Raw genomic sequence first — 27,298 nt, 5'->3', positions numbered from 1 at the left:
ACTAACTCCCGTTTTATTTATAAAATCAGTGTCCAGCCAGTTCGGGCTCCCGCGCACGTCTACATCCAAAATCCCACACCGCGAAAAAATATTCAGTAATGTCAATGCAGGTTCGCAAAGTATTTGGACGCCGGCGCTAACGCAAACATTGTTGTGCCGCGATTTCGCGCGGCGCGAACACTGCACTCGATAAACAGTTTAGTGATAATAAAAGCTCTATAAACAGTGAAAATGGCCAGTCTGGAAGTGCCTAGTTATCCGCCACCGCCGCCTCCGACGAGGCCTGTGCGACCTAAGATCACGCTGCAGATACCTGATTCGACACTTCAAATGACTCCGAGGGGACCGACCACAGGAACGTCTATTTATTGGGGTCCTTCTAGATACCATGGGAAGGCGCCTGGCACGCCGGCCTCTCACATATCGGATCCCCATGGGAATCCTTACTTCAACCCGTTCCTGCACATGTATCACAATAAAGCTTCTGAGTTTATGTTCAAACAGTTTGAAGGCTTTAAAGACTTTACTATTAATACGACAAAGCATGGTTTAAGTGCGGGTGAAAAGTCAGCGTTTTGGTTCTATAACAAACTAAAGTTACTGTCACGGCGGTGGTTTACTCACCTGTTCTTGAGTTTGTGTTTGATGTTGTACAGTTTTATTGGTGCTGGTGTATTTATGGCTATCGAAGGTGAGTACGACCTTTTTTACACATTTTTTAATTAGGATCGAATAAGGATAATTAGACTTTCGTAACCTCACATGTACCTAAATGTGCATTTCTGTCATATGCATATTTATTTTGACCGTGATGAATCAGAATTTATTTTGTCTTATTTGAACAAATAATTGGACAATTATAATAGTGGCTTCCATAGCTGATTATGAATATAATCCGATTACGACTAGTGAAAATTTAATGAAGCATTTGTGGTTTCAGACTTGCTATAATTTATTATATTCCAACATAATTATACATATGCGGCCATATTACCTACAATATTTTGAAAACTGAATATTAGCCGTTTTCACTCGGTTTCACCCGCGTCCTGTGGGAACTACAGCCCTTACCGGTATAAATTATAGCCATGATTAAAAATTATATAGTTCTTTGGGAAGAGCTTTAAGACAGTGTAAATATTTGAAAGCGACTTTAGTAACTCCTGGCTGTTTAGTACTGTAATCGATTCCCATAATAATCGAGATATTCTGAATCGCAATACCACTCAAAGGTCAAGAGGCATCGAACAGATAAATGAACACAATAATGCCAGGACATTTTGGTAGCTCACGATCTTAGTTTGAAAACTAATTGATCCTTAGACTATAAGGAGTAAACCGCTTTAGATCTGTCAATAAGGCTAACAAATTTATTCGTAACTGTTTAACAGGGTTTAGGATCACATGCCCGATTGAAATAGGGTTCAGAGTTTTAAGACTTAGTCCATCATCTAGTAGCCTAGGAATAGATTAGAAGGTTCGGCTAAAACGCGTAACTTTAAGGTTTACAAGAGCTATAAAGGTAGGTGTATTAAATATAGATCACTGAGGACAAAATAAATAGTTATTTATAATAACGTGGTAAAGATAGAATCAGTATAACTACAGATTTTTACCCTGGTTCCTGAAAAAAAATGAAACGATAGATACACATACCGAAAGATCCAGCAAAATGTGATGAGAAAGAAAAATCGATATCATATTAAAACAAAATCAATCCACGGAAAAATGACAGCACGTCCCTTACACGTTCTTTGCACGTACCTTCAATATTGCACCACCGGTTTTCCCTACTGTAGCCCATTCTCAACAACAAGAACGCCCTTTTATCATTAAATCTCCGATAGTCGAAGATGGATCTACAAAGAATTACGTCAGCGAAATTGGCCGAAAACTTTCTGCAAACATTATAAAAGCCGAATGCTCAGTTCAAAAATCGAACAGAATCCTAGGCTTACAACGCTATAACAGCCGGGAAAGGTTGGATTAAAAAACTAGTTTCACATTCACTGGCCTGCAATTTAGTTTTCTGCAGTCGGGATCCGTGTGGGAATCGGATTAACTTGTCGTGATTTCAGTTTGAACTTTTTGCATTTTTACGTAGGTATGGTACTTGATTTTTTGTGTGTCAGAGGTGTTATGAAACTTCGGAATGTGATGTTTACTTTTTGGAATTGTTATTATTTTAATATTATTTGGAAGTACCTCAGTGGCTGTAAATCTGGCAATCGTAACTTATTTGAGAATAGATTTTTCTCATCGAAAGCCGATTGTGTTACATTTTATTATGATAAAGTTGAAAAATACCGTGAACAAGCAGTAAATTGTCTTCGTGAGTTTTACAAGAAAAATATTTTCCTTATAATATTCCTACTGAGAATAACTTCAAGGAAAAATACGACTTACCCAACTTTTTTACACAAGACACTACACGAAACTTTCTGAAGCACATTTACATAAAAATAACCCAAAGCTTTGCATATTCAAACTAGTACAATATGAAATATTCTTTCCTATTCATTCAAAGAAACTTTGTGAACTGCAATTCGCGTCATGCAATTGTGTGCAGCAGATTAAACTTTACACTAGTTCGAGAAGCTCCGAACTTGTGCGGAGCACTTCGGGTTTAGTACTTTGAAAGCCATAGAACTTCAAGTTCAACCACTAGAATTTAAAGAGGTTGGAAGCAAGGAGTACCTTCGCTTGTTTGTGTTTTTTTTTTAATATGTTGAATTTTTTATCTGTGGATTGTTCTATTGTTTTTTTTCTATGTAAAAATGGAGGACAACTTTTGAAAGTTATGTTAATTAAATTGTGTAAAAAATATTTAAATAACCAGCTATGATTTTAATTTGACAATAGACACGTAAAATGTCAGAGCAAGGCTTTATTACTAAGTTACTGCCAATCATTATTTGCCTTTCATATTTTAAGCCTTTTGCAAAAGCGAAAATTGTACTCTAGAGAAAATGTTTAAGTCCTAAGTCACTTTTATCCCATATGTCATTTATAAAAGCTTAAAATTTGAATGAATAATGTATGAGATAGGTCTCAAGGGAAGCTTCTTGGTATTTTAGCTGCTATAAAACGAACGCAAATCATTAGAGATTTAAATAGGCACGTATAAAATATTTAATATTAAATTGTCCCCTAGGCAGGACGCCGTTACGTAATCGACCCGGGTATAATTCATTTCATCCGGACCGATATTTAAAAAGTTTTTATATCCCAACCACATGATGCGAGACGAGATTTAAACTTGGAAGGTAAACGTGTGGCCATAAGAAACGCGACACTGAAATGTTTTATTCTCTTTCGTCTGCGATGTTACGATCGTCATTTTTTATGTAGGGATTATACAGTTGTGTTGAACTTTGAAGGTCGGGCTTTTGATGAGGCGGACGTTATGGCCACAAACTGTGGTTGCGGAACAATCGTAAAAGTTTGTGTTCATTGTAAAAAAAATAATGAAACAAATACGTTTTGTTCGTTTAATTTTTGGTTTATTCTCCGTTCATAGTTTCTATCTTGTATGTTCAGTACACCGCAGTTTGTCTTGTTGGAACTTACTTGGCTAAGTAGACAAGTTAATCAACGTGAAGTATTTCTCGGGGGTGGGTAAACATTTACATAGGTATTCTTGGAACTAGTGAGATGTAATTTTTAATTAACTTGCCCGTTTAAGTGTTCTTATTATGATGAAGCACTTAACTTTAAACTTAATTCTATCTAGACTAATAATTATAAAGCTTAAGAGTTTGTTCGTATGTCATTATTTATTTGTTTAAACACTTCTTAACCACGCTACTTTACCGAGATATAAACGTAACATATTCTTTCATCTTTTAGTGTTAGATAGCCCATTTATCGAGGAAGGTTATAGGCTACTTTATTTTATCTAGGTCCTCTTGGATATTTTTATTCAGGGTACATCCCAACAGTACCTGTATAGTAGTCTAAGGTGGACTGACAAGGCATTAAGTCAGCCGTTGTACATTGTGCAAAAAGTATAAATACCTAAAATACATAGTTAATACATACTAAATACAAATTAACTACCACCACACTCCCAGAATAAATTGGCAACTAATCTCCCATAAGCGTACGAGATGTAAGATGTAACAATAGATACGGTCTTAAACAACTGGGTACATGTGGTACAGTTGTCGTGTCACTCAAAGTTCCGTACATGGAACAATGAAGTTGCAACTAGAGTGTACGAGTATTGCGTGAGACCAACGTTGCTCTGTACCGCAGACTGTACACTCAAAAGTTTGGAACTACTTACTAAGATCTTGGGACACGAATGTAAGGGAGTAGTTCTACTTCTGGCGATCAGCGATAAACAGGCATACTAGGAAAAATAAAATAGAAGTAGGTGATTAGTTCGCCTTTTAGATTTAGACGCGTATTTTTTGTTTTCTACGATTAACTAATAACAACGAAGATCGAATAAGAACGTTACAACGTAACACTTAAGGGTGGTCCTAACTCATTGATTTGAATTGAGTGCGTAACATATTATATTTCTATAAGTTGACGTTATAATTTTTAATCTAAATTAAGAAGTCGCTTCTCGTCGGCAGTAGAACCGCAGCCTTAAACTTACGTACTAAGTTTAATTCGATAACGCCATTTTCTGTTAATATAATAAACTTTTAATATTGAAAACCGCTCTCCATTCAATGTGTTAACAGCTTGAAAACTTTACAAGCGTTTTGTTAATACTATAGTCTATGGATCGCTAAAGACTGTTCTTTTCATGCTCTAAACTTTATGTGGGTAAGGTTGATAGAATTCGCAATTTATTGCTGAAATTTTCAGCGTTCGAGTTTCATAACTCCATTTAAACTTCGTGAGACATAAAGATCATCTGTCAAAAGTGTTTATTCTGTCAGTTTTCTACGAAGCGAATGACGAATTTTCTCCAACGTGAAACGTCACTTTGGGATTTACGCGGGAAGCCAAAATGTCACCGTCATTGTCATTTTAACATTTTCCCGCTAATCCTTGTGCTTGTCTAAGTTTTGACAGTTTTTTTTTTAAAATTTGCAAGGTTGCACAAAGTAATTGACTGTATAGATAGGTATTGTAGAAAAAGGAAGGTCGTATAAAAATTCCGGAATTTGTAACGACTACATCTTCTTAAAAGCACACAGTTAAAGTCTTATAAACAAACATTTTCTCGTGTCTATGTTCAGTTACCTAGCTATTTATATCTCGACATTCTTTTTAGATACTCGTGTCCGAAAATAGCTGGGAGACACTGACTTTATTTTTGAGTAAATAAATTATTTTGCTTATTGACTAATATATCTTTAAGTTTTACGTCACCTTACCTTGTCTCTGGATGTTATTTTTGTACTATTTGTTAACAGTTTACTTTGGTCGTTTGCCTGCATAACTTTATCTGAGTTGAAAGTAACTAAAATACAATAATTTTAAAGCAAAGCACTGGCTAATTGGGTCTATTTACCAATCAACAGTTCTGATATTACTGTACCTACTGGTCAGGAAATAAAATAAAAATGACTAATATGCAGGTACAAATAACCCTCCCCAATGCAATCAAACATCGAATTAATTTATTATGCCTATAGCTTATCGTTTAAAAGCTAGATAAACAAAACAGTCATGAAAGTTCGTTTATCAGTGGCCTATATGTGTAAAAGGTTTAGATATTAGGTATCTATGTATAGTAATTACCTAGTAAAATAAAAGACAGGTATTGTCATCACGCTTCTTTTCACTTTAGATTCAGACATACGCAGCCTTACTACAATTAGTTAAACATCTGTTGAACACTTGTCTAAAAAGAGTATGACTGCTAGATGGACCCTATCTCAACGTCACAATCTGTAATTTTTTTATTAGACAAGTGTTCAACAGACGTTTAAAATTTTTTGTTGTACGACGCGACGGTCTAAGTTTACTTAAGATTTTTAAAAGAATGGGTCAAGTCTATTGAAGAGTGGAAGTCTAAAATCCCGAAGAAACAAGAACTTACATTTAATTTTTCGGCGGATTCACAGCCCAGTTTGATGTTCTAATGATGATACGGTATATACCTATTGCTTATATGAGGAAAATAGTAGTGATAGTGTAATCTGAATTAGATAAGTAAGTAACGAAAATATAGTCAGAGATAATTATGAATGGATTTATTAAGTACAGGTTTCTGTATTGACTGAGATATACACCAACCGGAAAAAAGCATTTTGATGTTGTTAATGGGTAAATAATTCTAACTGGGCTCTGTATATCGATAAGGCAGCTAAAACTAATATTAATCAATGTTTTCTATTCAAGGCTCATATTATGTAAAAGTGCTATTATTTTCCCCATATTGTGGGAAATAATCCTAAGTACTCATAATAAAAATAAATAGGTATGAAAGTTGGTCGGTTTGGTTTTTTTTTTACTGAATCATGTTGAGACATAGGATACCTTTATTCAGATATGGTAAGTCGATGAAACTGGTGGCTGCTAGTATAAAATAACAATACCTTTTTTGAGTCGGTTTAAATACACCTTATAAAAATCAACAAGATTTAGACTCTATATATAAATCGTAAGTATTATTGGCCAAAGTATTAATTGGCCAAAGTCTAACCAAGGGATTTCGGGTTGCCCGGGTAACCGGGTTGAGGAGGTCAGATAGGCAGTCGCTTCTTGTAAAGCACTGATACTCAGCTGAATCCGGTTAGACTGGAAGCCGACCCCAATATAGTTGGGAAAAAGGCTCGGAGGATGATGATGATTAATTGGCCAAAGATTAGCATGATTGCTAGACCAATGATCAATGAGTCACACTTTTTCATCTTATTTAAATGTTTTTTTTTTCTGTAGCGAACGAGTAGTTGACAAGTCTATACTTGTCACTAATCGTGCGTTCACGCATTCGTGACTAATCATTAGAAACTTATTAATAAATAGTTATAAATACTACGCTATATTAAAACAGTATCTAATGCCAATACATTTATTGGACTGTGGGCGAATCACGGTCACTGATGTAACTGAAAGATTTTTCTTTGAAATTATAGATAATTGTGAATATTATTAATTGTAATACTTAAACTTAAAGCATACTTTTATTTAAAGAGGTTCTGAAAAATACAATTAATCTAAGTATGGATAAATTCTTTTTGACACAAAACTGTTTTTCAGGAGAGCAAAAAAAAAATAATTATTATCTAGTTAAAGCACGCTGGAGTGAAGTGATTTCCCTTTAAATTGAAATTATAATAAAAGGAGACGATGTTGGAAGAGTAAGCTAATTAAATATCAATAAAATTATTCCATTAAAAAATAGCCATCATCTGGCGTGGTTAAAAGATACCATTTTCCTTATATTCCTTTCAGTGTAAATCAAAGATAAGAAAGAATATTTGATTAGAAAGAATTTATGTTCAGTGAATTGAACTGGGGAATCTGGTGCTCCCGATAGTAAAATTTTGATGAATTCTTTTACTACTTTATATCTAGCGCCGTCATGTTCTTTAGGAAATATCTAGTATAGTATGACGAGCCGCGTTACGCAACTGCATTTAAGTATATCCAAAAACTTTAAAAACTTTAGTCTAGAGGATTTACTGAACAGAAAAACCAGATGTCTTTGTTTGTACAGGTAGTTGTCAATTCTTCACCGCCCGTAAGCATCGAGCCCCGAACGTTGCCTTTCGGGAAAAGCGAGTGGAAAATCCACTAGTGTGAAAGCGCTGTTACGATATAAAGGCTCGCAAAGTACTGTGATGGGGCGCGTCGTTTCAGATTAGTTGAGCTATAGAGTATAGGCTATCTAGGGCAAGGCTTCGAAAATTTTTAAATAAGGCAAAATATTTTTTTCTAAATAACGTTAGTTTAGATAACAATTTTAAATATTTCCTTCAGTAACCTGTTTATATTTGCGTGATATTTGCCCTTGCCCTACATATAGATTATTCAATGTCGCAGTAAAAAATAACTGGGTAACGCGATCTTGAAATCTAAACGACATTGTGTTAATGATTTTAAGAAAATACGGGGATTTTTATTTCCAATGCAAATAAAAAAGTGTACTTAACACATATAATTTATCAGAGTAGTTATTTCCATAATTTCAGTCATAGCTCGGCCACTGCTGAATATAGCTCTGATTTTCAAAAATTCAAGTTGGAAACAATCTCCTTTTCTTAATAAATGAAAATAGTTTATTTATTTAAATACCTAGTTTAATAAATACTAATAAGAATAAAGCTTTACTACGTTCGACATTTTATTAAGTAATTATTTTTTTTTGAAATTTCGAAACGATTTAGGTATCTAAGTGTTACGCTGGTGAGATTCCGGTATTACGCGAAATTCCAGGTAAAAGTATTTTAGCTTGCCAAATTATAAAGAAGGAAATGGACATGCATTTGCATTAATGAGCAAGTACGTTGTTCAAGCATGACATATTTTGGCAACGAGCTTTTGTAATGAATGGCTGAATATATTTTGAGGAATTTTGTATCTAAGAATTCAACATGTTTAAGGTCGGTATACTCTAATGGTGAGTTGTACCATAAAACAAGCTGTTAAATTGCCGCCCATTGGTCAAATCGGCGATTTTATAACTGAAAACAGTTCGGCTACAGTTATAGTTAAATAGTGCAATTTGCTGCAAGCGTTTTAGTACCTATATCGTGTACAATAATTTATGCAATACATATAATATGTTCTACCTTAACTTTAAGACTATCGCGCTAAATGTAGGTAAACTGAATGGTATCTAAATTGAACAAAAACTACTATACATACTACGTAGTTGTCCTAGTTTAAAAGATAGAGTCTACTATTGCATAAATATGTAGGTAACTTGTTTTCCAAAAATGTGTACAGTGCAAAGTGCTATGTTTTTCTTGAATAGATAAAATACTTATTATTAGAATACCTATTATATTGTGGATTTTCATGCGGTTTTCGCCAATATAATAGTAATTAATGATTAAAGTTTAAGTTGTTAATTGGAGGCATGATAGATCGCTATGTGAATTATAAAATACAATCACTCTATATTATTATTACATAAGAATTTCAAAGGGACTTCTAAAGATTTCTGTAACACAAACGGTTTTCAAAAATATGTGAGTAAATGACATTTTGATATATGTAGGTAAGTATTTCAGTTAATAACGTATCGTCTTAAAATAAGAGGAAACGATGAAGTAGCGAGTTTATTTTTATTTCAAGTCCGGACCTACTGATTTATGTGACTTACGCATGCTTTCAATTTACGTAGATATACGTTTCTAAACGGTGTTATTTTTTACATGAGTCATGTGGAAAATGGGTATGGTGACGATTCCTAAAGTTATTTTTCAGATCATACTTTCATGAAAACTTCGAGACCTCGTAGCAACCAAGCTTAAGTATTGTGTTTCTACGGGTGTCACTGAAGGTAACCAGAAAACCCATGAAATTGAAAATTTACTGGAACATTGTGAATTTACATTGACAAATTGTTATTTTCATATACCATTTTCATGGAATAGTTTACAAAAAAATATAAAATATAGCTAACATGTGTATATAGTCCTCCATATCGATTTCGATAACGGCGAAACATGTAATACGTTTTCAAAACGTGTACCTACGGTGAAAGTATGATCCTTTTTTTATAATATTAGGTTTATGATTAGTCACTGGATTTATTTAAAAAGTTCGTGAGTCATGTATTTTTATTATGTTTAAAATATTTTTACAGGGCTCGAATGACAGATTTATTTTTATACTGGGCGTTTGTACCTACATCTTCCCGCTCAAACATATGAAAATTAGTCGAATCTCAGACAAATACTGCCAAAAAGACTTTAAAAGATATTCAAAAAAATATTGTGATTCATAATCCAGAGTGATGCTAATATACCTACTTATAGCTATATCGTTGTTCAATTTGAGCTGAAGATATATTATTGAAAAAATTAAAACAAAGAAAACCTAGACTATAAAGTCTTAAATTAACCTTGAGAAAGCATAGCGATGAACTCTCATTCCTTTTCTGAATGAGGATGGTGTAAGATAGTAAAAATGCTGGTGATGCAACCACCAAAGTGAAGTAAATAAAAAATAAGTAAAAAAAGTAAAATTAAATTCCTCAGACACTGCATTCTATGTTAAATAAATTAAATCTAAATGTAATAAAACTCCACGTGGGTGTGAATCAATCGCCGTTATGCCATCCAGCAGTCATCAATACTTATTGCAAGCGTGGGAAGCTATCGAAATACTTTCAAAGGATTGACGGACAAGTTGCATTAGCTAAATTATGTAGCTTTCCATCGTTATATGCAGTATACAACGTCTTTCAGTCGTAGTAGGTAGCCTGATTTGCAAGGTAGGTACCTATTGTAAATAATAATATTTTGAGAAAGGTTTTCATACCCATAAACCTACTTACTTTTTCCATCTTCTGTAAAATTTATGACAATCTTTTGTCATAAGACTGAAAACATAGACAAAAATTTAAAAAAATTTTTCTTCACTAAGCATAGACAGTTGCTAAGAAACGTAAAATGCATATGTGTAAAATTCTGACAATGACTTTGCCAGCACCATGAAATACCACAACTGAATACTTGGCCAAAACAAAACTAAACAAAAAAAGTAACACATGGACAAATAATTAATACAAACCCTATCAAATCCATTTTTCCAATGGCAGGTAAGTTATCGTACATATAGTTATCGGCACGGATAATGAGCTCTCGGCGGCAGAGTGGGGATCGCTTTGCGCACCGTACACTTATAGCAATAAACCAATAAATCACTTCTGCGCAGGTGAAGGTCAGGGCTCAATATCCTTGCCGATGATTATACTTATATACACTCAAAGCCTCTTCTCAGTTATTCTTTTCCACAGTTTCCAAATAAATATTATCATTTTTCAGCACAAAACATTTGTGGCGGTCGGCGACCAAAAAAGAAGTGTTCCCTGCATACAGAACTTTTAGGTTATTGTTTCGGCTATCTCTTCATATGCGTGGCTAGATCTATTCCTTATATAATTTATCTTCTTTTTGGCGTTCTCTTTACAATCTGCCAAAGCGTTATGTGTTTATTCTGCTGCTGTCCTTAAGGCAACAAAACTACACTCATGTGTACTCATAGCCTAATTTTTAACATGATTATGCTATAGGACCTTTAGTTATTGTTTAAAATGTTTTAAATTTGAACTCTATTAGCAAGTGATAAAGGTAAATTTTTAGTTGTCTTATACATGCTAAGAAAACGGTAAAGTACAGTGACTTATTAGTGATTTTAATGTGAACATGTTGTGACATCAAGTGGTTCCTAGTTTCGTCTATGCAAAGTTCACCGCCAAAAAGAATATTGTCAATATGTTCCCTTATATTGCAAGTTGATTACACATTTGAAACCACAAATTATTTATTTTTATTTCACTTAGATTAGTTTCTTTTATGCGTTTATATTGTTTTATGTGTATTTTCATTTAAACCTTAAGTTATTGATAGCTGAGCGTGCCTACCGCACTCGACTTACTATATAGGAAAGCACTTCACCTACCTTCCTTAAGGTATCTCCACTCATCTCTCCTTCCTCCGTGGTGCCTAATTCTTTCTAAGTATACCTTAGACAGCAATGGCTGATTAAAAAGTGAAGGAAAACATCTTGAGGGACAAACAAACAACCCGGACCCGCATTAAGCAAGCGTGGTGATTAATGCTCAATCCTTCTCCGTGTGAGAGGTGGCCTGTGCCCAGCAGTGGGCGTTAAAAAGGCTGTAAAAGTAACAGTGGTACCTAATTACGTATTATGATAACGACTTCTGTGAATTGTAGACAACCTTTTTGTCATAAGAATCAAAACTCTGACATAATTGAAAAAAGTTAAGCATAGACAGTTGCTAAGAAACCATTAAGAAACGTAACGGCAAGTGAAAAATCGTGACAATGAATTCACCAGCACCATGAATTACTTATAATAAACAAAACAATTGACCAATACAAAACCAAACCAAAAAGTAACATAATGGATAAATAATTATAATTAATCAATATAAACCTTAACGTAACAATTATTCCAATGGGATGTGAGTATTCTTGTCATATTATATTCTGCATCTTACTTCCACCAGCAATTTCACCTAAAACTATAGTGGAAACTTCTTCACACGTCCGTATACCTACTTACAGAACTAATTCTTACTGGAGATTTTTTTAAATCGGCCCAATAGTTCTTGATAGTAGCGAGTTTAAGCATGCAAGTTAACAAACAGGAATTTAGGAAACAATCACATGGGTATAAAAACTTTGGTGGTACACCCTTAGACTCTTCTAAGGGTGTAGGCGCTTCACGTCTATTCCCCCCACCCTTAATCATCTGCATTTGCTTAGCCTTTTCCCAACTGTGTTCGGATCGGGCTTCCAGTCTAACCGGATGCATCTCAGAACCAGTTTACATGGGGCGACTGTCTATCTGACCTCCTCAACCTAGTTACGTGGGCAAATCAGTACCCCAAAGACTACTACCAAAGATGTTCAATTGACAGTCGGGACCTTCTCACTTATTCTTTTCCACAGTTTCCAAATAAATATTACTATTTTTCAGGGTTCAAAGAAGATGATATTTGTGAAGGTCGGCCACCAAAGAGGGTTATATTATGTTCAGAGATTTGCGGCCTCTGCTTCGGCTACCTCTTTCTATGCTTGGCTAGAGCTATACCTTTGTTAATTTATCTCGTTACTGGCATTATCTTTATTATCTTCCAAATCATGTGCTGTTTATTCTGCTGCTGCCCTATATAAACCAAAGAAAACACCATGTGTATTTATAGCCTATTTTTTGACATGAATACGCTGTATGACATTCGGTTACTGTTCAGGTTGTTTAAATTTGGACTCTATTAGCAAGTGCTTGAAGTTTATTTTTAGTTGACTGTTTTCTTAGTTTGGCTGGGATAATGGTCAACCATAGTTGCTAGATATGTACTTGTTGTAACATCGAATAGTAATACCGTTTATTCGTAATTCACTGCAAAAAATCATTGTAACTATGTTCCCTTATATTTCAAATTGATTACACATTTAAAACCACAGATGATTTATTTTTATTTCACTTAGTTAACTTAATTAGAGCGTTCTTATTCTTTTATAATAGGTACCCTAACCTAACTCCGTTTAGTCAGCTGCAACTTTTCCGAATTTTCGTGTGGAGCTTACCTTTGTTACAGTACTTATGCTACAATAGTAAGATGCATTGCATGAAACAATACCTGTTACCAAACAAAAAAGAATGAGAAAACGATATTAAAGAACGATTCATTCCAAAATCGATCCAATTCACATAGCACCACAAAAATTTCACTGCCAAGCAATAACCCCGTCTATCCTCCGGGGTAACATTCTAAGTACAGAAAAGTATTAAATATCGTCAATTCGTGTCATCGCGAGACGTATCGATCACCGGGAGGAACCGACAAAAATGTATTTATTCGATCATGATTTATGGGCAGACATGTTTCTGAGACGCACACGTGAACTTGGGTGGTATTGGCATTGATCACCGTCAGGGACTCGCAAGTGATGTAGGGTTGCGTGGCTACGCAATGTGCTTATTGGTTAGACCTATAATATGTTTTGTTGGGGTTAAACTAGCTTATTTTTAACAAAAATCGGTAGATGTTTGTGTTTGATATTTTCATAGTAAAGCTCATTTGTGGCCTACAGAAATTTTGATCTTCTAAAACTCTCCTGTTATACTTGGCCTTAACCCTAAAAAGTATAAAATCATAACAAACAGATAAACTTACTTTTGCGTTTATAAAACTTAGGTATATTCGTAAGCATAGGCAATTGTTGAGGGTCACAAATGGTAATGCAATAAATGGAGAACAGGTAAAATAAATATTAATAAGCATTAATTTACACGAAACATACACAAAGGAATATATGGGCATGAAATCACACGTGATTTTACGCATCCCTACTCCGTACATTCGCCCCTTTATGTACGAAGACGTTTGTTTTCTTTCGTTGTTTGTTCAGGAAACCATTAGTTAGGTTAAAACAGCGATGTATAACAAAACGGCGGATAACGCTTTAGATAAATAATTGTGTAACATGCTTAACATTGCATTCTGTAATAAATCAACTGTTAAATAGAGCGGCTATTTTAGTTCAAAATGTCTGGTTAATTGGAAAACGCGTAGGAAATAATTAACTCGCTGTTCGTCACGCGGTTTCACCCGTGTCCGGGGAACTACTGTCCGTACGGGGGTAACATATAGCCTATGTTACTCGAGAAGAGAGTAGCTTTCCTGTAGTAAAAAATTTTTGCAAATCGGTTCATTCGTTTAAGGTACAAACAAACAAACAAAATAATTTCAGCCTTACTTATAAACGTGAATTAAATATAAGTGATACTTAAGGGCTGTTTAAGAAAATTCTTACTTATAAACGTTGCTTAAGCATGTCTTAACTAACATTTAATCACTACTTAAGACTTTAAGTAGTGATTAGTTAAAATGTTGCTTAGAAGGTGATTAGAGATTTTATAAGTAAGGTCCCTCGCTTTTGCATTAGAAACTAAAATAATCCAGCTGCTTCACCTACGTAATAAAAAACTTAGTAGGTAGATAGTAGACGCAGTGTTATTTTTTGTGGAAAATCCATCCATCAATGACTCTCGCTGTGGGTGCAGCGTGAGGGAATGTCAGACTCTTACTGACTAAACCCCACCATGTTTCTTCTTGAGCCTTCTATGTACCAGGGCTGCGGTAACTCTTTCGAACAAGCACACAGAGTAGAAGTAGCAGTGTATTCTATTCCCATACCAAAAATTCATCTTAATAGTGCCTAATTCCTCTTTGTTCCTGTGAAAGAGCTGATATTTTTACTAATCTTAGGAGTGTCTGCACACTACATTCTAGTGTTTATTTCGAAACAGCAATTGCAAATGCTATCGATAAAAGACTAGCCCAAATTACACTGAAAATCCGGATCACTGGACCAATCGGTACACGAATAGTAAACAGCAAATTTTACTTCAGTTTTCCTGAAAGTTTATGCAAAAGAATTCCAGCTCTGTTGAATAGACATCCAAACATTATAACATATTCAGTACAATGGTCAAGGTCTGCCTACCCTACTAATCCTTACTACTACTCATTTGCCTAGCTTTTTCCCATAGTTTCACATAGTTTGTTGGGTTCGTGTTCCAGCCTAACTGGATGCAACTGAGTACCAGTAATTTACGTGGAGCAACTGCTTGTCGGAGGGGAGACCACGGACTAGCAAGCGCAGCGTAGGACGTCCGCCAATAAGGTGGACGGACGATCTTATAAAGGTCGCCGGAAGACGCTGGATGCAGGTCGCCTCCAACAGGTATCTGTGGAGATCTAAGGGGGAGGCCTATGTTCAGCAGAGGACGTCCTATGGCTGACATGATGATGATGAACTGCTTGTCTGAGCCCCTCGATTGTACCTAGGCAACCCGATATCTCTCGGTTAGGCTGGATGTCTGACTTACTGGTTTCTCTCTGACTACTACCCGTAACGGTGGCTAAAGAGGCAGCAATGACAGTCGGTACAATTTAATGGGTCATCCGAAACAAACCGTCGACCTATTGTAAGTAGATGGAAACCACCACCGATGAGTGATTTTATAGGAATTTGCATAAATAACAGTTTATGATCACTTAGAAGTAGTGAAGTGCTCAACAATTTCAGCGCGGTTTTCACGCATTCTTGAAGAGTTAATAGGTTAGTCTATTTTGGTTCATTTATGCTACATAAATATGTCTGATAATCTCGACTTTTATTAAGCTACGTCTACTTGTTTATTGCTGGACTTTTAATTTCCAGTATATCAGCTATTTAGTGTACGGTTATTTAGTGTACTTTTCTCATAATGTCGTAATCATGAACAAAACGTAACTATCTCTTTTATTTTCTTCGTGTTTTGAAAACTGCAGGTTGTATTAATTTATACACTCAGGCATAGAATACCTATAGTGTAGAAAACGACCTTCTTAGGTAATCATTTTTAAGAGAGTATTTATTTATGGGACATTTCCCTGAATTAATTTCTAGAAAGAGTTGTTTTATTGCGAAACGTTGGGTTTTTAAATATAAAAACCATTTTTTGGCCTACCATGTTCACCGTTTAAGTTTTGATTTCTGCTTAAAGCTTGATCGTGACTAAACGAAAAATGTACCTAAAGCTATTTATTTACACTTTGTTTAATATTAATGAGCTCGTTTTACTTATAATAAAACAAAATCACGTCATAGTCTTAATAAACCATTAACTTTTGCTACAATAGTGACTTCATTTAGCGCTAAATCTGATAGTCGATCAATCATTACGGGGCTTTTGTTGTCATAATTCAGTTCATAATAATAAAGGAATATTTGTCACGTCACCCTCCTTTGAAAACTTAATACCATATTGACGATATCATAAGACTTAAAATTTAATGTTATTTAACCGACTTCCAATAAGGCAGATTTTGAATTGATATCTCTCCTGATACATGATAAAATCCGTAAACCGTAGAAAATAGGCAAAGTATTTTTTGCTGCATCGTATGTACATACTACTTGATGCATCCCAATTTAACATTACAATTTGTGCTGATTAATGATAATAAAAAAACTACCGAGTAAAAAAAAAATATAGAAATAATCGCAGTTCGGAACCTTCTAGTCAGAAAGCGTTTCACAATTCAGTCTCCTAACTGCGTCTCCTGAAACCACTGACCTCTATATTTACCACTGGACCGGCTGTTCCGTACGTTTGACAGCATTTTTTTTGTGCCCATTTGAAGCGCCAATATCGTCTAAGCGAGTGTCCACAGAACTAATTTTGACGTATAATTTCAAATGGCTGTGAGAGAAGTGTTTGTTCAGTGGTTCACTGTAAAATAATTTTAGTACCACGGACACTCGCTACGTCTAACAGCGCCAAAATGGCGATTATCAAACGGGCACAAAACCACGTTGACAACAGCCTGTCCAGTAGTAAATATAGAGGTCAGTGCCTGAAACTGTTCATAAAAATTAGCCCATACGCAAAGGAACAAACCCACATAGTTACAAACATATATACATACGTAAATAAGACATATTTATTGTATGTGAAAGAATACACCTATACAGTATGTTTAGTTTTTTGTCAATTCTCTATTGCCCCGCAGACGAAGTCGCGGGCAACAGCTAGTACATAAGACGGTAAACACATAACCCTCCTTTGTATTCCGAAGTCTGGTAAGGTAAAAAGTATTCTTACACAAAGCAGTACCAAGGATAACTCTCAAGGGCGTATACACACGAGGTCAGGATTACAAGCTTAGAAATCCTGCATACCTGATTCAAGGTCCGTCGTTTGATGAAGCGACGCATTTTAGAAAATAAAACATTATGAGAGAACCAATAATATTTTACTACAGATTTTATGTCGGATGCATAAAATTCCGAAAGATATTGCTAGTTTCAGGAGATGTATAGTAAGTGAAGGAATTACATATTCCTTCCAGTTGTGACGTAAATATAAATAAATATCGCGACATCTTCACACACGGTCGGTTAGCCCCATGGTAAGCTATTTATTAGTTTGTGTTATGGGTGCTAACACAACTGATAAACTACATATAGCTACATATACCTACACATAGTTATAAATACATATTATAACACCCAGACCACGGCCAACAAGCATGCTCATCACACAAATGTCGACCGAACCGGGAATCGAACCCGGGACCTCAGGTTCGGCAGTCCGGCATGGTAACCATTGTGCCATCGAGGTCGTCATCACGTGGAGGGAAGATTACGTCTTTGTTAGCAAAATTAAATATGTAGGTACTACTAGTTGTTCCCCGCAAAACCCTGTTGTCTACGTCGCGAGGGAACTTCTTCGTTCATCCGGATAAAAGCAGTGTTGGTCCTTTTTCTGGCTCTAGAAAATCTCTGTATCAAATTCCCTCAACTGGATAAAAAATCGCCTGTAGCTTTTTCAGGCTCTAGACTATTTGTGTGTAAATCTGTTCAGGAAGCAGCTTTGGCGTGACAGCTAGATATTGGATTGTCTATGTATCTGAATTGAGGAGGTCAGATAGGCAGTCGCTCCATGTAAAACTCAGCTGCAACCGATTAGACTGGAAACCAACCCCAACATAACTGGCAAAATGCTAGTCAGATGATGCTCCATTTAACCATGGCCATGCAAAAGGCAGAGTTAAAAGCAAATATTTATCTCCCCGTTTGATAACATCGAAACTATTCGAAATAACCAGCCTAAAATTGATGTTCAATACAGTAACGTTTCACGTAATTAACATAACTACGAACTATCAATATTAGTTTAGACTGCAAACCAACTCCAATTATGAAAATGCATGTTAATGAGCGAGGGAAGCCGCAGGCAAAAGTTGGCTTGAAATAATCGACTTCTAGTAATTGTTCGTTGAATAAGTACCGGCTTATTAACGTTCATAGAAACGTTATTTTGTAGTGTTTTGGAATTTATTTCTTTTGAAGGATTCGTCACTTTGTAGGCGCGTTCATGTACCTATGTAAAAGTGATTCTAAACTGTTCATCACCAGCCTTTTTTATCATTGACCACATGTTGGGCACAGGCACACTCACTCACACAGAGAATGATTGAGCGTTAATCACCACGCCTTGAAATGAAATCGATTCGGGTTGGATATTTGAGACTTTCTAGTCAAGGTTACCTCAAGATGTTTTCCTTCGCCATCCAAGATATATTTAGAAAGTAACAATACAAACTTGGAAAAGTTTAAAAATCATATTTACACTTGATTATTATTATTCCAAACCCATTGCCACTGGCACACTACACACAGACAAAACACACACAGGCTTACAAAAGTATATTATACCTATGTACAAAAATCTAGACTCCATATTTATTTCATATCGTAAATTCGTTGTGCAACTTTCTTCATTTCGTATTTGTACTCGATGTAAAATAAAATATGAATTATATAGTTTCCTTACTTGCACGGTTCCATCCTATATGCGCTCATAGGTAGGTACGTAGCTGCAACCAGTTGAAATGAAAAGCAATCCCGTACTTGCTAAACTTTTGCTGATAAACTGTTTTAAAATATCAAGTAATACGCAAACCTAACCAATTTCAAGGCCAGTTTCCCTAACCGCGTTCTGGCAGCCAATTTTCATAAAGCAGCATTATTCCGTTTGACACCTACAGCTTTTGGCAATATATTGGAGAAAACTGTCTGATCTAAGCTGAGCTATGACGAAAACGTCTAGCTTTTCTTGTCCATATTTCATTGTTATGTTCCACAAAGAAATATTACAGTTTGGAACTTGTTCCTTAAGCGTTTTCGCGTGCAAGTTGGTTTTATTTCTTGCTGTTGATTTTATTGTGATGAATGGGTGTAAGATTATTGGTTAAGACAATCGTTTATGCTGCAGGCAAGTCTAGAAGTCCTTCAAGATGATCGTATAAGCTATTAGATATAAATTCATTTTTATCATCTGCCTAGCCTTTTTCCGACTACGTTGGGGTCTAGCCGGTTGCGGCTTTAGAGGCAGTGTATAAATTCATTTTCACAAGTCGAAAAAGTGTTGTAACGAAAACATTTAAGCTAACTGTATGATATAGGTAGGTACCTATATTTCGCTTTTATCCCCAGATTTCTAGAATGAGAATTATATTTCATCAATTCAAAAACAAAAGAAAGAACAAGAATTCTGCTCTGCATTGATCACGAAGGTGACAAATGCAGACCTTAGAATGGAAGAATAGCTGATTTATGAATTTGGGTTTTACCCATTTCGCTATGTCAACCGGCTTCACATAACTCGTGAGTGACTTCAGAGATATTTCCTGAATGCATTCGTATGCATGCCCACACTGACGTGCCTTCAGAAGACGGTTTCTGATTTATTTTACGTGATGGTTTTGTTTTGACTGTGTGAAATGTGATTTAGACCGGGAAAATATTAGAACTTCTAGTTGTTTCCCGTAGTTTAAGCCGGTACCCCGAAGGAACTATTGGTGATCTTCATCCACTGTATTACTAACATCAACCTGACCCACCCTAGAGACAAACAGTTTTGGAAAAGTTGGAGAGAAGAAACAGTAGGTTCAGCAATCTACAATGCAATGTAAATTAAAGAAATAAAAGGAACAAATTATTATTAAATTAAAATCTACATTATAAATGTGCAGTATACAATTAAATGGAGTAGAAAATAATAAGTACCTATACATACATATATTCCTACATTGATACCCTTAAAAAACATTCACTTTAAATAATAATAATATGAAGCGTTGTTGTTAGTTCAAGTACTTTTACTAATCATCCTCCTCTGCTTCTTCTTCCATTTTTCTCTATCAGGCGTAATACTCACATCCACTCCCTTCTGATACATGTCCTTTTTAAGGCAATCAATCTTGTCCTCGGTCTATCTCTATCTCTCCATCCTTCCACATTCCTACTAATAATCGTTCAAAAGTACTAAAAATGCAAGTTCACACATTAATTCAGCGAGTTGAATTATCGTACATTCATTTAGTTCATTCATAATGTGACTTGGAGAGCGGCCATTTTTGCACCGGCCTTCGTTATGCCGTATTATCTGATTACATTAGAGGACGTACGTAAAAGCACCGTGCTGCGTTTACTGCAGTCGAGTACTCGTACCAGTAGCTGGCTATTATTTTTTTTATCTGTAATATAATAATGTAAAGTTTTTTTATGTAATATAAAAACCATCTAGGTATGTGTTTCTTTAATGAACGAAATCAAGCCCAACGGTTAGGGACTGCAAAACACATATAAATGTTAGGTATGTACTAACACTTTCTTTACCGTGTAGTTCTTAATATTAGCAAAATATTGGAGTAGAAGGCGATCAAGGAAGTTAAGTGTAGTAATGTAGTTCGATTTTTTATGTATTTTAATCAACCTGATATTTATCAAAATCTAGATGATCCGTTCACGTGTTAATGCAGTGCATTAATAAATAATTAAAAAAACATTCGAGCCATGTATGAACTGGATTTATGTTTAGTAATCAGCCAAAAAATACAAGTATTCGTGCCAGTAACTCGCTCACTCTACACTCCCATTCCAAACGCGCGGTAAAACATACTCAACGGTTCATAGTGATGTTGTCGCAAAACATTGCAGTCCATATTGTGATGAAAACGCGAGTTGTTTTACTAAGTTCGTTGAAGAATATAAAACGTAGGCTGTCTGTTGTTTTAGTTAGTACGCCATGCTTGTATTTTGCTTTGAACAGCTTTTGTTTAGACAAAACATGATGTCTGGAGTTAAATTCTTGTGATAGTAGTGTTTTGTTCTTCTTTCTTTTATTTTGTTTCCTATTGGATATTTTTTTCTTTATTTACAAAGACAAGTTTTAATTGCGTTTCTTGATCAAAAATATCGATTTGTTTGTCCCTTTTCATTAGGGCGTTAAAACATCCCTTAGTTCCTAAAACATTTCTTAATTTCTAAATAAATTAAAACAATGTACCTAATGGCACAACTATTTATAATGTTGTTCCCACCAATTTTTTATACAAATGATGCAGGTAGGTACTTTAAACCAAAACTTGAAAGAAAAACCAATCTTTTAAAGTATCATTGGGCACAATTTAAGGAGTTACTAAACTAAGAAAATTATAATCCTCTCTTAAACTTCAATAAAGCAGTAGCTGTTGTAAATACGTGCAATTCCCTTGTTATAACCTGTGCATGCATTAATACCCGCTGCGAATGTTTCCGCCGGCACGCAGGAAGCTTGCATCTGGGCCAACTTCCATGCAGTTAGGCCGAGTGCACTCTGCTACTGTAATAGGCATTCGTTCATTTTGACCGACCATATCTAATACTGGACAAGACCTTAGAAAGTTTGTAAAAGGACGTTTGTAATTAAAACTAGCTTCTACCCACGGTTTCACTCGCATCCCGAGAGACCTGCTTCCCGTAGCCGGATGATGACAAAAGCTAACCTATGTTCTTCTCCCCGGTCTTAGCTACTTCCCCTCTAATGGTTGGCTTAATCGGTCTTGCCATTCAATGTGATGATAGGTTAAGGTCTGGGCTGGACAAAGGCCTCCTCGAAGGTTCGTGAAAGGCATTTATAATTCAAATAATATGTGCTAGATTTTGCTTGTGACTGGATATATGTGTACAATAGCTGTTTCCCTGGGGGAACAAATTCACGCACCCAGATTAAACGTAGTCCTTCGATATTGTATGGGTTTCTGACACTGAAATACCAAATTTTTTTCATAGGACCAGAAATTCGTAGCTAAACAAACAAACAAGCTTAATTTAATTATTTTTCATAAAGTCATTCTGTTAGCAAAATAAACTGTCCATAGAATTGAAAATATATATGTATATATCCAAGGAATACTTAATTTTTACCGTCTTACCGAATTTATATTCAACCATGACTTACCTCGGGCTTTGTCAAAGACGACACCAATTTTAACACCTCATGAATATTAAAAACACATTTCTAAGCTTTTGTCAAAAGTAAAAATTAAAAGTAATTTATAATTTACAATGATTACAAAGCAAATCAAAAGCGATTGATTAACCTTCGATATAAAGTCGGTTGAATTAAAACGTTCAATCATTTTGATAAAAGAACCTTTGACTGCATATTTATCAAGCTTAAGTCATTTTTGTATTAAAGTTCAAAGTTACAGATGTTTATTGTGAAGAATATTAAAAGTACAATGTTAAATAAATGAATATTACAATCAAGGAATGTCATTCAATCGCCCTTTTAAAGATTATGTCTCGGAGATCGATAACCTATTGAAATGATAAACATAAACCGTCTTACCACAAAAACTTTTAAACGTCAGTTTAAGCCTTGTCTAAAAAAATGTCAAATTATGACGTTGACATATGGTTCATTTTGCAGCCACAAAATTTTTAGACAACTGTAAACCAGGCGTTAAAGTTTTTGTAGTAAGGCCACATGTTTTTAAAATTGCAACTTAAATTCGAAAAAAATGGATTTATTTATGAAGGCGCGGGATTTGATGCATATCGGGATAGTGTAATAAATTGAAACGATTTTGGAACTGAAAACTATGATTAAGTGAAAATTCTTTCATGTGTAATTCATTTATTTATTTTTTTCACAATTTGGATCTCATTTCTCAATACAGACCTACGTTATTAATTTCCGTAGGTACCATATTAGAACGCATATATTTTTTTAACGCTGAATCCATATCTAATATCGTTTAGCTATTTTACCGTGAACAAACTAGCAAAATTCACGTTAGTAACGGTAGGAAAGACATGTTTAAAAAATCTTTTTTTTAAGAGTCACCACGGCACTTTTGCACAAAGGACTGCAGAAGGAAGATAGGTGGATTTTAGTCTGTAAAAATCCTGCTGTACCCACAAAAGGTTCCTTTTATGACCTCCCAACTACCGAAAAAAAAAAATAACAAAAGGAGTTCCATAGACAAACCACATTTTCTTAGACCATAGAGTACAGAAATTCATTGTGTCCACCTCCTTACTTCCGAGCACTGAACGCATACCCTCGAAGCCACCTCCGGCATTGCAACATTTATTATCACGGCCTACGTGAGGCTGGTTTAAATTGTGCATTTTCCATTGCGCTGCGGATTCGCGGTTATATGTTATATATGTTACGGCGACGTGCAATGGAAGTGGGGCAAGGTCGGCTGTGGCAGGTTATGCGGTAGGTAATCTGGATTTTGAATTTTGTTTTTAGAATCAAAGAAAACAGGTTTTATTACACAAAACGTTTTATTTAGGAGGAGGTGAAAAATCGGCCAGATTTATAAAAGATACAATTTAAATTGCATACATCTGGTTATTTTGATGAAAGTAAAACTAATTTAAAAGGGAAAAAGTATATAATAATGAAAATATTTACTGAAATATTTTCGTAGTAGGAATTTTGTATTTTCCTTAGGTAGAATAATAAATAGAGATTTTATTTTAAAAGTAGCTAACCACATTCAAAAGTCTAAAAAAATGAAGTAACATACTAAATATTATCTAGCAAAACGAATAACAACCACTAAATAATATTCATATTACCTACATATTAAATATTCTCAACCAAATGCTCTTTGTTGCCAATTTTAAATGATTATTTCAAAGAATCCATTAAAGGCAACAAAAGGGACTTTTCTTTTGTGGAAATGGACAAACCTTGTTGCCGATGAGTTTTGTGATCGCGATCAAAATCGACGATAAAATGTTGCTAATATTTTATATTTTCTGTAAAATGAAATGGCTTATTATAAGTAGTCTTTCAAACGAGATATTTTTGCGTTGATTTGTTTTCTAAATGTAATAATTCAATTTCAATCAATAACATCCTTGGCAGTCGTTATGGGTAGTCAGAAGCCAGTAAGTCTGACACCAGTCTAACTAAGGGGTATTGGGTTACCCGGGTTACAGGGTTGAGGAGGTCAGATAGGCAGTCGCTTCTTGTAAAGCACTGGTACTCAGCTGAATCCGGTTAGACTGGAAGCCGACCCCAACATAGTTGGGAAAAAGGCTCGGAGGATGATGATGATATTTTTATATGTATAATACTATTGATACTCGTTAGTACAAAGTATCAATATTATTTTCTATCATATTTGTAACATGCCTTGTTAGGTACTACCTACTAAGTATTTTTTTCTAGATAATATTTTTCGGTAGGCTTTAGCGGCGATGAGGAAGATTTTTTCCAGGATTTTTATTTTATTTAATTGTGTATTTGTTTTAACTTGAAATGAGAATGATGTTGTAGACACGAATTTAAACACCCATTTGATATAGCGTCGCGACGCCTAGAGAAAAGCCCACGAACTTAACTGTTCATAAATGTATAGATAGGTACTTACTGAAGTTTCAGTCTTCAGTCAGTCTTTGTTCATCTTATCATTTGTATCTTCATAGAATAGCCGGCCAGTATCTTAGCTAGCCACACAATGCTTGATATACCTACTTACACTGTTAGGAATATACATTATTGTTGCTTTGTATCTCCAATGCGCTACTCCGATACAAAAGGATTTTTCAATCGTTTTCTTAGATCGCGTTCTAGCTTTCTTCAGTAAGTTTAAGATTTAAATGTTAGTCTATTTCCTTTCAATGGCTGGGCTCTATTAATAGTCAGTAGTTTAAGAATATTTTTACTAGCTACGTACCTACATGTTTCGTTCAAGTAGGTAAGTCCTTCTAGTTAAACTGTTTAATTCTAGTCTTCTGTTTACTTCTGCTAGTGAAAACCTCAAAATGTTTAACAAAGTGAACACAGCAGGTATAACTAATTTTGGTCCAGTCCTACAATCAAATCGAAAACTTTTAAAATTCGCTCTCATGATTGTAATGAAAGGATGGTTTCACCAAAACTCAAATAAAATGACGTGACCTGTGTCAAGTCCTATGGGAATATTGTCCCATGAATAAATAAAATTCATAAGTAGCCCTGTCAATCTACCTGTAAGACGTTAACCGACTTATTTCAAGAGCATTCATATAGGTCAGTGGGTCGAAACCTTTTTATATTTTGAGAGCATTCTTTGTCACAAACGTGGAACGTTATGGGACGCTTTTCATGTGTTGGAAGGGAAACCACATTTATAATAGAGGGAAATATGGCTTAGAGGGTTGGGTCAGGGTTGGTGAACTACTGATTATGAAGAATTCCAGTTTGGTGTGTGTAGTTTCATGCCATAGCCAAGTCTAACAGGTTGTCTTACCTAGGATTGTATTGCCCGGGTAACTGGATTGAGTGTCAATGGGCTGTCGATCCACGTAAACACTGGTAGTTGAAACTAGAACCAAAATATGAACTAAACTGTTTTTATTGTCCAATACTCGGTTTTGCATGTCCAATATAAAGTTAACGCAACTTTTACACTTGCGTTAAAATTATTTGTATTTTCGCCACTTTTTTGTATTCGGAGTGCACCTAATCAACCGAAAACTTGTGAATTCAACAATGAATATGCACTACTCATTCTATAAACAGTGTCTTAATAATTTATTATGGTTTTCTCAGGTCCAAACGAGGCTAAATATGACCAGACATTAACAGAAGTAAGAAGAGACCTCGCAAATAAGATTCGAGATATTGTTCAGAGTCAAAACCTTCCTCTTGTAAGTATTTAAAAGAAATTCAACGAGAAGTGACGCAATATATAAGTTTCACGCAAGTTTCGAAATTAAATAAATCAATGAAGATTTTTACGAAATCTTAAGAGAATTTTCGAATTAACAACTCGATAACTAAGTTCTAGCGTTGACCTAAAGAGTATACATGTAGCTGAGATAAGAAATGTGTAAATAAAAAAAAGGTTCTGTCCAATAGTATTTCAAATAGTTGACGTAACTTCACCCCTGATTTTACCATCAGTGTTCCACTGAAAACTGGCAAGCGTTCTAACAAATCGTTCGCTAAGTAAAAGTATTACATAAATGTACTTGTAAAAGAAACAATGATGTAATTTAACGAATTAACACATCATTTTGAAAAACTACACAAGCATTAGGCACTATGCCATACAATAAACATGTGATTGTATGTTTATCAGCTGTTTCTGCGCCTACGCACGTGCCTGGAGGAAATAGGTCACTAGTCTCAAAAGTCAGACTGTTTTGATGTTTTAACTTTCTTAAATTTCTAAACTTCTTCTAAATCAAAATAAATTACCTATATACCTGAGTAGAGGAAAATATCTTTCTTACAAATACTTATGCCATCAATGCGAAAGTATTCGTTTGTTTGTTACGCTTAAACAGCTCAATTAATTTGGATGAAATTTGGTTTATTGGAGAGTAACAGCACGTAGTAGTACCTACTAGAGGTTCTATACTGTACTTTACCTTATTCATTAGCTAGCTGTTCAGCGTACTTTCACCGCCATCCCTTCGAAACTACTTACCGTACTCAGATAAAACATTGTCCATGTTAAATGCAGATAGTGTAGCTTCCTAACAGCGAAAGAATTATTCAAATAGGATTTAGTATTTGCAGAGCATTTGATACAAACAAAGAAACAAAAAAAAAAAACTCATAATATACGTATGGAAAGCTAAAAAACATTTTTTTTTATCACCAGAACAGCAACGTGGATCTCTTCCCGTACTTAGAAGACTATTTGGCTGAGTACGAGAGCAACTATACGGAGTGCATGAAACACGTCAATGACAATAACACCACTAAAACCACGTGGACCTTCTGGAATGCCATGTTTTATTCTGGCACGATTTATACCACTATAGGTAAGATTAAGTTTTAGCTT

At 35.0% G+C, this 27,298-nt stretch overlaps 1 protein-coding gene across 1 annotated transcript; it reads left to right on the top strand.

Annotated features, from left to right (window-relative positions):
* Positions 1-231: 231 nt before the first annotated feature.
* On the top strand, positions 232-27,295 carry LOC124641704. Its single transcript, XM_047179870.1, has 3 exons — positions 232-691; positions 26,056-26,153; positions 27,116-27,295. The coding sequence occupies exons 1-3, from the start codon at positions 232-234 to the stop codon at positions 27,293-27,295; spliced, it is 738 nt and encodes a 245-aa protein (XP_047035826.1).
* The last annotated feature ends 3 nt before the right edge of the window (positions 27,296-27,298 follow it).

The sequence above is a fragment of the Helicoverpa zea genome, chromosome 23 (assembly GCF_022581195.2).
Source record: "Helicoverpa zea isolate HzStark_Cry1AcR chromosome 23, ilHelZeax1.1, whole genome shotgun sequence".
Classification (NCBI taxonomy): Eukaryota; Metazoa; Arthropoda; class Insecta; order Lepidoptera; family Noctuidae; genus Helicoverpa; species Helicoverpa zea.
This window is presented reverse-complemented; position numbering and strand designations above follow the sequence as displayed.

Coding starts and splice junctions, on each gene's coding strand:
- LOC124641704 (XM_047179870.1), top strand. CDS start 232: ATGGCCAGTCTGGAAGTGCCTAGTTATCCGCCACCGCCGCCTCCGACG. Junction 692..26,055: donor TGTATTTATGGCTATCGAAG/GTGAGTACGACC, acceptor TGGTTTTCTCAG/GTCCAAACGAGGCTAAATAT. Junction 26,154..27,115: donor AGAGTCAAAACCTTCCTCTT/GTAAGTATTTAA, acceptor TTTTATCACCAG/AACAGCAACGTGGATCTCTT.